At 36.0% G+C, this 12,340-nt stretch overlaps 1 protein-coding gene across 2 annotated transcripts; it reads right to left on the reverse strand.

Moving 5' to 3' along the window:
* Nucleotides 8,839-12,007, reverse strand: LOC107624241 (tocopherol cyclase, chloroplastic-like). Of its 2 annotated transcripts, XM_021114922.1 has the most exons (7): nucleotides 10,932-12,007; nucleotides 10,623-10,826; nucleotides 10,477-10,556; nucleotides 10,006-10,082; nucleotides 9,768-9,932; nucleotides 9,232-9,329; nucleotides 8,839-9,073 (listed from the first exon to the last, which is right to left on the reverse strand). In XM_021114922.1, exons 1-5 carry the CDS (start codon nucleotides 11,071-11,073, stop codon nucleotides 9,923-9,925), a joined length of 513 nt encoding a protein of 170 aa, XP_020970581.1. In that variant the 5' UTR covers nucleotides 11,074-12,007; the 3' UTR covers nucleotides 8,839-9,073; nucleotides 9,232-9,329; nucleotides 9,768-9,922. The 2 variants fall into 2 exon arrangements, with proteins under 2 accessions (XP_020970581.1, XP_020970580.1); XM_021114921.1 differs by having other exon boundaries at nucleotides 9,232-9,932.

Consider the following 12,340-nt stretch of genomic DNA (forward strand, 5'->3'; position numbering starts at 1 on the left):
CTACTCAATTATCGGTTTTTATAGGGAAGAAAAAGTTTAGCTGAATATAATATAAATTATTTTTATTGATTGTTTAAAAATTAACCTTTCACGTTGTCATTTAATTAATCGAGTAATTGATTATTTTAATTTAAAAATTATAAAGCTACAAATATATAGCTTTTGCTCTATTTTCTCCCTTATTTAATAATTAGGGTAAGGTAGGTGAGATTATTTGCAATCCAATATATTTATTTGCACTCATTATTAATTGATAATCATTATAATTCCCTAAATCATCCTCATCTAAATCAATTAATTTATTAAAATAAACATTTTAAAATAATATTTTTTTTGTCTAGCTCGCACTCGGATTCAATATTGATTCCAATATTTTCATAGTTCCAATATAAAAGTGATAAGTAAACACCATTTTATTTTATTTTTTTGTTTATATTTATATATTTATTCAAAACTTGTATAAAATAATAACAACAAATATTGTGACAAACGTCAACCGATATATAAGTTACAATGAATGTTTCACATCAAGAATGATAATAAAAAATCCCAATAAATTTAATAACCAATAATAAACAAAAACAAAATAAAATTATATAATTATGACTATAATAACATATGTGCTTGTAAAATGAGTTTAAACTTTTATACATTGGTGAAGAATATTTAAATATTTTATTAATAATGATGCAATAAAATCAAATCAATCGTGTTCTTGGCATACTTTCTCAATTTCTAATATAAAGATGGTTAGTATCATTCAAAAAGTTAAAAAAATGGTTAGTAGCTAATCAAGTAAGCATTACTAAGTACTGTCTACAGAGAGAGTCAGAATAAAATAACATTAACATATTACCTACTCTTTTGTCTCTTTATTTGACGTAGTACTAAAAAAATTCTATAATAATAGAAAATTGATGTGTTCAATTCCACGTTTATCTTGAAGCCTAATCATGGTTTACTACAATGATCAATTTGAATGTTTAAATTTAAGTGAGAATGAAATTTATTTCAAAAGGCTAATTAAGGAAGAGAATTTTATTATTTTGGATTAATAAAGTGTTTTTTTCAAATCATTTTATTTTGACTTAAATAAAATTTTGGTTCTTCGAAAATCATTTATTTTTTGTTTTGGTTTCTATAACTTTTATTTTTATTTTAACCTAATAAACATTAAAAATTTTATACATGGTCGTTTTGATAAGCTGATGATGACTCACCAATTAGTCAATCAGATGCAAGCTCCTCTTGGAGACAAATTTATCTTTTTACTCCTCATCTGCCATGATCTGTTTGTTAGTTGAAGAAAAAACTCATACAAATTAAATTATTTGAGGTGCATATTGAAAGAGAATTGAATTTGATTAGATAATATGTGGTTGATAAACAAGGTTTAATTTTAGCCAATTCTTTTTTTTTTTTTGGCAAATGGTCAAAACTGCATCTAGATTTAAATCTTACTAAGAGGTATACTAGAGATAAAAAATTACTAAAAAAAAAAAAACAATATATTTGTTTTGTTCTTTTTGGACATTCAAAAAAGTAAAAAAATAATTATCAGATTTGAGATGAGATATGACTCCAAGGACAAATTGGATAATTTTTATAAGATTTCACTCTTGAACAAAAATTCAATGTTGTCAATTGTTCTTTCTTATCTGATACTGCATATGAGTTTGAATCTTATTGAACTAGATATTAGAAATTGATGAAAAAAGAATAAGATATTTTTTTTTGTATTTCATCATAACTAATCAATTAAGTAGCAATTGTAGACCATCAAAAAAGAATATTTATTATCAACTATGTTAAGTATGTACTAAAATTAGCTACCAGTATAAAATACATATTAAAATATAAAATACACATTAAAAATAGGGTAAAGGACATTATAGTTTTCACTTTTCAGTGGCTAAGAGAAGGGGGGGGGGTTGAATCTTAGCCCCTTTTTCGCTTGATAACACTTGCTGGTCTTTGAAACAACTTCTGGAGACTTTTTGTCCTTTTTGTCTCGTATCAAGCCACGAGACTTTTTCTTTTGTCTCGTACCCAGCCACGAGACTTTTCTTTTTGTCTCGTCGAACAGCACGAGATATTTTTCAGTTTTATCTCCTGTGTAGCAGAAACATAAATGGAGTAGAAGAGAGAGAAAATTACACTCAGATATATCCTGGTTCAGCTGCTAAGTGCAGTGCAGCCTACATCCAGTTTCCATCACAAAGATGATGGAATTTCACTATAATCATCCTTGATTACAAACACCAATTCTCCCTATGAACTATCCTTCCTATCCGGGACAAGTCCATAATCTAAACCCAATCCTGAACTTGACTTGGTTACTGCCAAGCTTTCAACTGCTAAGTGCTAACCCAACTTGCAAGGGGATTCCCACAGAATCATGAAACACAACACAGATGTACAAAAGACTTCTAAGGACATCTATGGCTTTTTCTTTTAATTTTGCACTCTCTGCCTTTTTCCGCTCTATGGCTTTTTCATTACAAACCTCACTGTTTGCCTTTTTTCCATGAGACTCAAGACAGACAAAATTAAATAGAAAAATTACAAAACAGAATACATTGAAAGAGAAGAAATTCTGTTAGCTTAGGTAGCTCTGAGAATCTTGTGCTTTGCACTCTCACTCTTTTCTCCTTGAATTAAACCCTGACTGTTCACCCTTACTTATAGGGAGAAGCCTCCAAGGTTGAAACCCAAACAAACTAAGCTAATCTTCTTCTTCTTCAAAACAGAACCGGTTCGGCCAGAGAGAGAGAAGAGATAACCCATACAAAACCCAACATGCAATTACCTCTAGTCCTTCCTTGGTCACCAACAATCATCAATCTGGGCCTTCCATCTTGTCTTGCACTCCAAGATGAACTCCTAGCCCTTGATGCTTTATGATGATGATAGCTTCATCTGCTCCAATCTTTGCCTCCTCCATCACGTAGCTACTGTATTTACCTCCTGTGGTGGTTGAGCAGAATCAGAGACAAGCCATCCCTCAAAGGATCTTCTTCTCTGACCGAGATCTTCTCTTCCATTTTTGGGTATGGAGATGCCAAGATCTCTTCACCAAATCTTACCAAGTGATGAGAATCACAGCATACTTTTAGTTTTCTTTTTCTTGCCATCATTATGATGGTCTTGTGGCGTGCTTCTTCTTCTCTTCAGTGGGTAGCTTTAGCTTCCATGGTTTGATGTGTAATGACCGAAAACAAGAAGCAAGGTGAGAAAGAGAGGAGAGAGAAATTTGAACACTAACTAATGGATTTTGACAAAGTAAATTAAATTTCCACTTTCCTTGCATTAGGTAGCGTGTAGCATTGATGATGTCCATCAAATCAATAGCTAACTCTCTCTCATATTTCCAATGTAAGTTTAATTCAAGTTAAATGAATTTGAAATCTATATGATGAAAGAGTGAGATCCGTAGGAAGCATTGAAATTTTGCTTTCTTTGCATAATGGTTTCGGACCATGCAAGCTTGCCTTCAAGCAATTTAATTTTGGGCTTAGTTCAACATGGTTCTGGCCCAATTAATCACAAATTGCTTCAGCCACTTAATATAACATACTTTGAACAAGGCTAAAAAGCACATTGGGCTTGCAATAATAAATCAAACTGGCCCAATTAAAATAATTCAGCCAACATAATCATATTTAACATCAAGGCTGAAGGTAAGATGCATATATGGGCTTGCAACAGTTTTCCTTTATTTTCGACCCAATTAAAATTTGCATAAACAAATTATCAATTAATACATATGAATTAAAAACAAATTGATAATTTTGTAATTTAATTAAATTAATAATATTTGTTCATCATCAAATTAAATTTAGAGTTTTCCAAACTCATCAGGACAAATAGGTCCCTGAGCTTTTAATTCGTGGACTTTTAACTCCCTCAAGAATGGAAAATACAAAACGACCCCTGACCTCTCAAAACTCCGTACAAATGGGTCTTCCCGTTCAATTTGCTTCGCAACACGTTACGGATTCTGGTTACCTGGCGCCTATGTAGCGTGGAAATGTGCACGTGTCTTCAAAATGGTGTGAACGGGGCTGACGTGCTCACCTGGAGAAAGTTATGGGACATTGTAGTCCTTGGGCACTCGGACGATGTCGTTTCAGGTTAATGTTTTGCAACGGTTATTGTGACTTATGAGATATGCCAGTGCCCATATCAGTCATAAACAATTACAGGAAGCCCTAGCACTACTAACATTTTCCCTCCAAAAAATACAACGCTTCGTCTCCATGTTGTCGTCATCGCTGTTCCGTGAAGGAGTTCCATATTGAAGCTCTGTGGTTATACCTACGTCTGTCGTGGAGAGTAGTAAGTACATTGATGTTCAAAATTATTCTGCTTATGTTCGTTATTTGCTATGAATGTTGTAGGATGGGACTAATAGGGACTGTTAGTGATTGTCATAGGTGATTAGTTGTGGGGTTAGTCATTTGCCATGTATTGTTTAGAGAAATTTTGGAGATTTAGATAATAAGGGGTGGTTTTATGTTTTGTTGTGGATTGAAAAATTTTACAGATGGTTGATGTATTCGATGTTCCCGTGTTCCATCATGGGGGTAACTTTTCAAGGACACCTACCGGTGAGTTAGTCTATCTGCATGGTGAAGTTGAGAAGTTTCCTCCGATGGACTTGGATTTTGTCAATTTCGGAGATCTGATCACGATGTTCAAAGGACTGGGATATCAATCGTATAAGGAGGATTACTAGTATGATCCAAAAAGCAAAGATATGGAGTCAAGGTTGCATGTACTGAGGGGGGATGCATGGATCAACCAAATGCGACAGGCTAAGTTGAGGAATAAAGATACTGAAGAGTTTTACATTTTTTTGACCATCCTGTTGACCAACCTGAGATTGCAGATGATGATTGTGAGAAAAATGATGAGGTTGAGGAAGAAGTCGATCCAAACGACTTGGAGAAGTTGGATGACTCATCTACCGACGATGATAGAAATGACAGTGATGAAGATGAGCTGTATAAACCACCACCAGCTGGTTATGAAAGTGGGAGTGAGAGTGGTGAAGATGATGAGGGCAGAAGGGTTAGAGCTGCCAAAGAGAAGAGGAAACAAGTGTCTCCATCATCGAGGAAAGGGGTTGATCCCAATGAGAAGCCAAAAAAAAACAAGCAACACATGAGTTTAAAAGGCAGAGATTTAAAACAAGAAGGGTGGGCTCAGCTGTTGAAGGTTCCTCAAGGTCTACTGGGCCTGCTAAATAGCCTAGCACAAGTAGGCCAGAAAGACAGCCCAACAAATCTAGGCCTACTAGGGAGCCCAGCATGAGGCCAGCCGTTGCAGATTATGTTAGTGATGCAGACACTGATAATGAAGACATTGTGTTTGAGTACCAGTCTGAAGAGCTGCATACCCTTGTCTCATCAGAGGATGAAGGGAACAAACCACACTGAACTGAGTTTGATGAACACTATGGTTTGGAGAAGGCAGATTTGAGCTAGGCACAAGATTTGCTACAATAGAGAGGTTCAAGGAAGTTGTGAAAGATTCATTTATTGCTGAGGGGAGGGAGTTAGTCTGGATTAAAAATGATAAGGAAAGAGAGTTGGCTGCAAGGATGAGGATTGTCCCTGGATTGCTCATCTCTCATACAATAAACAGCTGCAGTGTTTCCAAGTGAAAACCTATAGGAGTGAACATACATGCGCAAGAGATTTGGGAAGCAATGCAGCTGACCAACACTGGATCAGCAAAAAGTGGAGAAAAGGATGACCACCCATCCTCATATGAACACACATGAGGCCATTGATTTTTTAAGAGAAGAGTTTGATCTAGTACTACACCCTAAAATGGTTTACAGAGCTGTGAGGGAAGCCAAAGACAGGATCATGGGAAACGAGATAGAACAATATGGGAAGTTGAGAAACTATCTAATGGTTATGCATGGAATCACTAAAGAAGACTTATGAGCACTTTATACAATCTGTTATTAGTGAAGAGTTCTGGACACGGTTTGATCAGACTAGGCCTGCTGCACCTGTTATTAAGCGGCCAATCGGTCGTCCAAAGGTCCATAATAGGCAGAAGGACCCAGCAGAAACTGTTATTGAAGGTGAAAACTGAGGAGAAGTTTCTATGTGACCTGCAGCAAGTGTGGTCAAACAGGACATAACTATAAGACTTGAAAGGGTGTGCCATCCAACCCAAATTGGAAACCTAAGACCAGGAAACCAAAGAAGAAGACCCAAGACAACTTTTCTCTTGTGGTTATACCATTATCACAATCAGCACCTGAGGTAGAGGTACTTGACTAGACGAAGGATCTTTATGTCCCCCCGATAAAATGTTTAAGGATTTAGTTGTCCATTTTAAAAGTGTTATAGGACCTATTTGTATTTTTTAAATTTGTCTCATGGCTTTATTGTCTTTCTTTATATCAGGGTGAGGAGCATAACTCAGCTACTCCAACCAACCAGAACCATTCTACCACTTCCACAACTTCAGATGTGGCCCAGCAACAACCTGCTCCACAAGTTACATCTGCGACCACTACTGCAGTCCCTGCACGACAAGGTCAGGTTCCATTCAAACCTCCAGCCAGAGTTCCAGCAAGGCCATCCAATAAAAATTTCAGACCAAAACAACTAATTAGAAGGAAGGGTGATGGCAAACAACATGTTTAGGAATCACAGCAGCCAAGTGTAGAAGCAGTTGAAGGATCATCTGATGAGACTCTGGCTGCAGCAAGCACTGGACCTAAAAGGATGCTTCAGTTTATCCCCACCCCAAGAGTTAACAATTCTAAGAAATGATGTTGATATTTTATGAATCTGATGTAAAATTTGGACAAACTTATTTTCATTTATTATGCATTGTGGTATGTTTTTGGCAAAATTATGATGCTCAGGTTGTGAGCTGTTAACAGACTGCATATCATGTTTTCTTAGGATTGTAATCCTTCGAACTTATATTTTGGTTCAATGTTTAATGATCCAAATTATTTAATGTCTTTTTCATTCTATTCCCATCAACATGATATTATATATAGCCACCCAAATACAAGATGTTATAGCAACAACATATCATCATTCATCAAAGGATAAATATAAGTACATTATGCCAACTGTTCTTCACTTTGCTGGATGTAGCATAATTTAATACAACACTTGTATTCTAAAAGCATAATTTAGACTGCTTTTCTACTTTTCAGCCAAGTTTGGCAACAACAGAACCTAAAATTACACTAACCACAACAACAATGACCAAATACAAATTAACATTTTTCCTCCTCTCTAGATGCAACAGCTTCTTCTCCAAATCAGTGAGTCTCTGTTCCACTACCTTCTTCCCAAGATACACTCTCAGATCATCAACCTCGTTCTCAGTCATAAACTTTTCAAGAACTCTTACTGTTGAAACATGATCATCCAGCCATAAGAAGAACTTGCAGTGACTGAAATTTTCAGCTGCATGTTCATCATGGCAAAACAAAAAATCCCCAACTTATAATCAAAATAAGTTCTTCTAACGCCCGTATAATCAAAATCACTCAAATAAAATCTCTAACTTACCTTAAAGAATGGACATCTAAAGAACAATCTATTGGGGTTCGTCGTCGTCCTCAATTTGTACAATATGGCGTACACTCCACATTTACACGTCGGAGAAATCTCGTCTTTCTCCTCTGCAGCTTCCACACATTTCACAATTGACGGTAGTGGAATGCACTTTGCGCTGGATGAAGCTCCATCGCTGGTCATTTAACACTGCACAGTACCACCACCCTCAATCTCTCACAGAAATGACAACGGTAATGGCGACATGGTTCCATTTGAAGACATAGGGCACACAACAAAAACGACGTTGTCCGAGTGCCCAAGGACTACAATGTCCCATAACTTTCTTCAGGTGACCACGTCAACCCCGTTCACACCATCCTGAAGACACGTGCACATTTTCACGCCACATAGGCGCCAGGTAACCAGAATCCGTAATGTGTTGCAAAGCAAATTGAATGGGAGGACCCGTTTGTACGGCGTTTTGAGAGGTCAGAGGTCGTTTTGTATTTTTCATTCTTGAGGGAGTTAAACGTCCACGAATTAAAAGTTCAGGGACCTATTTGTCCTTTACCCCTTAAAAATAAGTTAAACAACACATATATTTATACCTAGTAGCTAATTTTAATGTACCCAATATTTTTCATTTATTATTTGATTCATATCCTATCATAAGAAGTACAATCAGAACAATACTCGAAATAGAAATTCATAAAAAGACCACCGATATTGAGATCGAATAAAACAAAATTATATCCAAATCATCAGATCCTTTTCTTCGTTTGAGAATTTCACCTTCTTTTATTCTGTCTCGAACAATAACTAGGACCAATTCAATAATATTTTTTGAATCTCCAATAAAAATAAAAAGTCCATTTATAATTTTCTATTACTTGAATTAATAGATCATCTAATTAAAAATCATAACAAAATGCATATAGATAAACTATATGCAAATTGTATACTAAGTTTGCTAATATGACAATACATAAGTATTTAACCTGTTATATTGATACTTAATAAAGCAAACTAATGACAAAGATCAAAATAAAAAAAATTATTTAAAAAAAAACAAGTATTTTATAAAATAAAAGGATTAAAGGAATAACAATCTATCTCTGAACTACATATTAGAATATGTAAAAAGAAGTTTTAGCGCAATTAAACCACATTGTTAAAAGCATTTACATTAGATCTAATGCTCGTCTTGTTAAATGATGTCTAAAAATACAAGCTGGTTAGAAATCTGGGACTCCCTCAAAGTATTTTCATCCTTATGCATAAGTTTATGAAAAATAAAAATTAAAACTAACATGTTTCATTCAAATAACACAAGGAAGGAGAACAATCAAATATCTTGGTATTACAAAAAGTTGGAGTAAATATAATTACAAGAGCCACATGATGCAGTACAAAGTTACCAGTGCAGTATTTTCATAAATCTTTATTATTCCAAAAATTTGCCTCAAACCACCAGTAACTGTAAGTGCAATTTTTCCGCTACCACCTTCAAAGACATTACATTAAACCTGCAACATTGAAAACTTAAGATGAATAAATATAAACCTTTCCAAATAATGGTGGTAATAACATGCAACCATACATAATTGTGTTGCATAAAGAGCCGAATAATTAATGTCTTAATGAACAATACAAGATCATCTTTGACGAAGATTTTAATTTTTACCCAAAACCATCTTCTTAGGAATCCTCCACCCCTATTCTTTTCTGAATAAAATGGGGCATTATTAAACTCAATCTTCTCGCCATCCCACTCTATCCCACCTGAGATTTAATATTCATATAAAGTAAATTCAAGACGGCATAAATGTTAAATTTACAAACAAGAGTAACTAAATTTTAAAGCAGAAAGGTTATTCACAGATGACTATCAAACATGATGCTGTCAATCTAGTCTCAGCACAAATATGAAATGTAAATGACATCATTTTCTCTTTTCCTTTACAGAATCACACTGTGGCTCTAGCAACAATTACATCCTTTCATCACTACAATATAGTTGATGTTTAGTATTTTATAGGTAGCAAAAGACTATATATGTCAATCAATTTGGCAAATGACATTAGTAGTTTAGAACCATAATAGACTCATAAATTTGGCAAACTAAATTATCATGTTTCATTCAGCCCATAAAAGAAATGAAGAGTACTAGATCACGATATAAATTAACAAGTGAATAGTCAAACTAGTAAGTATTAGCACATGCTTGTTGATAATCCACCCGCCAAGCATATTTGTCAGTGAGGTTCAAAAACAGGAAAAGCTGCAAGCCAGCCAGCTGTAGACTTCTGTGCAGACCCAACATCGCCCCAACCATAAACAGAACGCGTACTATATTCCCAACGAGCTGTCTCCACTTAATTTGACCTATAATTAAAGTTTGTGTCAAGTATGAAATATAACATGAGAGACAATGCAAAAAGAGCAATTTCACTCCTACCTTCCATCATCACAAATGAAACCTTGATGCCAAAGCGGGGTAACTTGAAAACCTTCCATCATTTTATTATCAAATTCCTAAACAAGGGACCAAGTAGGAAGCAAAATAAGTGCCAAAAAAAGAGAGAAAGAAATAGGACATTTTGGCAATGTACACTTATATCCAACTGGTGACATGAGCATCTCAGAATATACACCCCATTTTGAGTTCAATTTTGATGCACTAACGGTGGCATAAAACGTTTTATATAATCGTCTAATAACATTTATTTTTTTTGGATAAACCATTCGTGTATTCGAGGTAAAAAGTAGTGATTGGATGCACATGTAAACATGTTTTAATAGTGCATTAAAATTAAATTTATTGATAGACATTTTAGTTATTTAAATATATTCTCGCATATTCTAGAACACTTAATTTTCTAACATTTAGGAATAAAAGGAGTAATAATTTCAACATGCATTAACAAACCTGAGGGGGAAGCTCCTTGTTTGGAGGTCTCAAATCATTCTTGGCCACAGAGGTGTTTCCCAGAATCAGTTCATGACCATCTACAACAATCTCAAATCCACATAACACGAACTTAACAAGAGATTAACAGAAAGCAGGCGACTGACCTCCCCAGAAGTTTTGCGATTCCTCTGAGAACTGGCAAATGTACTTGTCATCAGCACCAAGAATCTGCGCGCTGACGCCGGTGAACCTAGGTCCGTACTGTGTCACCTCGAAGGGCTCTCGACAGAGTAAATAAAATAGAAGCTCTGGCGCCGTTCGGGAATGGAGACCTTGAAGTACATCCCTCAAAGAACTTGTGAGCAGTCCTATCGAAATGGTACATGTAAAGTAAAAACAAAGAAAATTGCCGCAGTAAATAACTGAATTAAAATGATAAAAGAGGGAATGTGGAGTAGTGAGTACTGACTGACCCGCTGTGAGGGGTCCGAAGTTGGCGGTTGGGAGGAGTTGGGGAGTAGGTGGCAGGTTGCATGGGTTGTTGCAGTGCATAGGATAGGACGTGCTTTGGCCTTTGGGTGTTGCGAGAAGGTTGTTGAAGAAGGTGGATGCCATAGATGAAATTTGGAATTTGGAAGAAGGATGCTTAAGGAGGAATTAAAATTGGTTAATTAAAACAAAATTTAAAAAATTAATTTTTAATTGGTTAACTAAAACTAAAATCAAATTTGAAAAACCCCTAATTTCATTTAATCCCTAATTCCCTAATCCCTTCAGCATTCAACCCTCAACCTCAACCTCAACCTTACACCTGTTCCATCTTTCTCTACGCTACCGTCAATAGTTCTTCTTCTCTGCCTCTCGCCGGACCTCGTCGGTGGCTCGCCGGACCTCGTCAAAAACTCGAAATCCTATTCTCCTCTTCACTCTGATTCGCGCCTCTATCTCTCTGCCTCAACGGCTCTACCTGTTGCTGCTGCGCTATTGACTCAACTAGTCTCCGCTGGAGTATATCTTTTTGGATTCTTTTCTGCTCTCGCCGGAGCTCGTCGGTGGCTCGCCGAAGCTCATCGGTGGCTTGCCGAAGCTCATCTTCACTCTGCTTTGTGCCTCTATCTCTTTGCCTCGACCTTCCATTGTTGCCATTGTTCTGCCGTCGTATAAGTTGAGGTAAGCCCTCCTCCTTGCCCTTGGTTCTGCCATTAATGTCTTCTGAGTGAGTTTTTTCTGTTTTATATTGCTATTATCTCTGTTTCTTCTATTTTCTTATGTTCTATCAAATCTGGGTTTGAAGAACCCCTAGTTTTGGATTTTTTGTTAGCTGGGTTTTTCTATTTTTCTTCAGTTTGGATGTTCAATTTATGAATTCTGTTTTCTATCTTATTGCAATGTGACTAGTGTTGTTTGTTTTTGATAAGCGGTTCACTTTTTGATTATTTGGACTCCAGTCCTTATTCTTGTAAGCTTCTCTTGCTTATGAATTGTTCTCTTGCTTATTGTATATTGTATATTCTGTACCTTGTAAGTTTAATTTCATATTCTTGTAAGCTTCTCTTGCTTATGAATTGTTCTCTTGCTTATTGTATATTGTATATTCTATACATTGTAAGTTTAATTTCATTTCAGGATTAAGCATTGCAAACTGATAAGGTTTAGGCCTGGCAGCATGGATCCTATCCGCGGGTACCCAACCCGACCCAACCCGATCCGCTGCGGGTAGGGTTGGGCGCGGAGCGGGTTGGCCTGCGGAGCGGGTAAGGTGCGGGTTGAGCCTCAACCCTACCCGCCCTACCCGCACCCCCTATAATATGTGTTATATATGATTAAAAATGTTTCATATGGGAGTTGAATCAAGGACCTTAAGCATGTGCAAAAGCTTCTT

This window comes from Arachis ipaensis, chromosome B10, assembly GCF_000816755.2.
Source record: "Arachis ipaensis cultivar K30076 chromosome B10, Araip1.1, whole genome shotgun sequence".
NCBI lineage: Eukaryota > Viridiplantae > Streptophyta > Magnoliopsida > Fabales > Fabaceae > Arachis > Arachis ipaensis.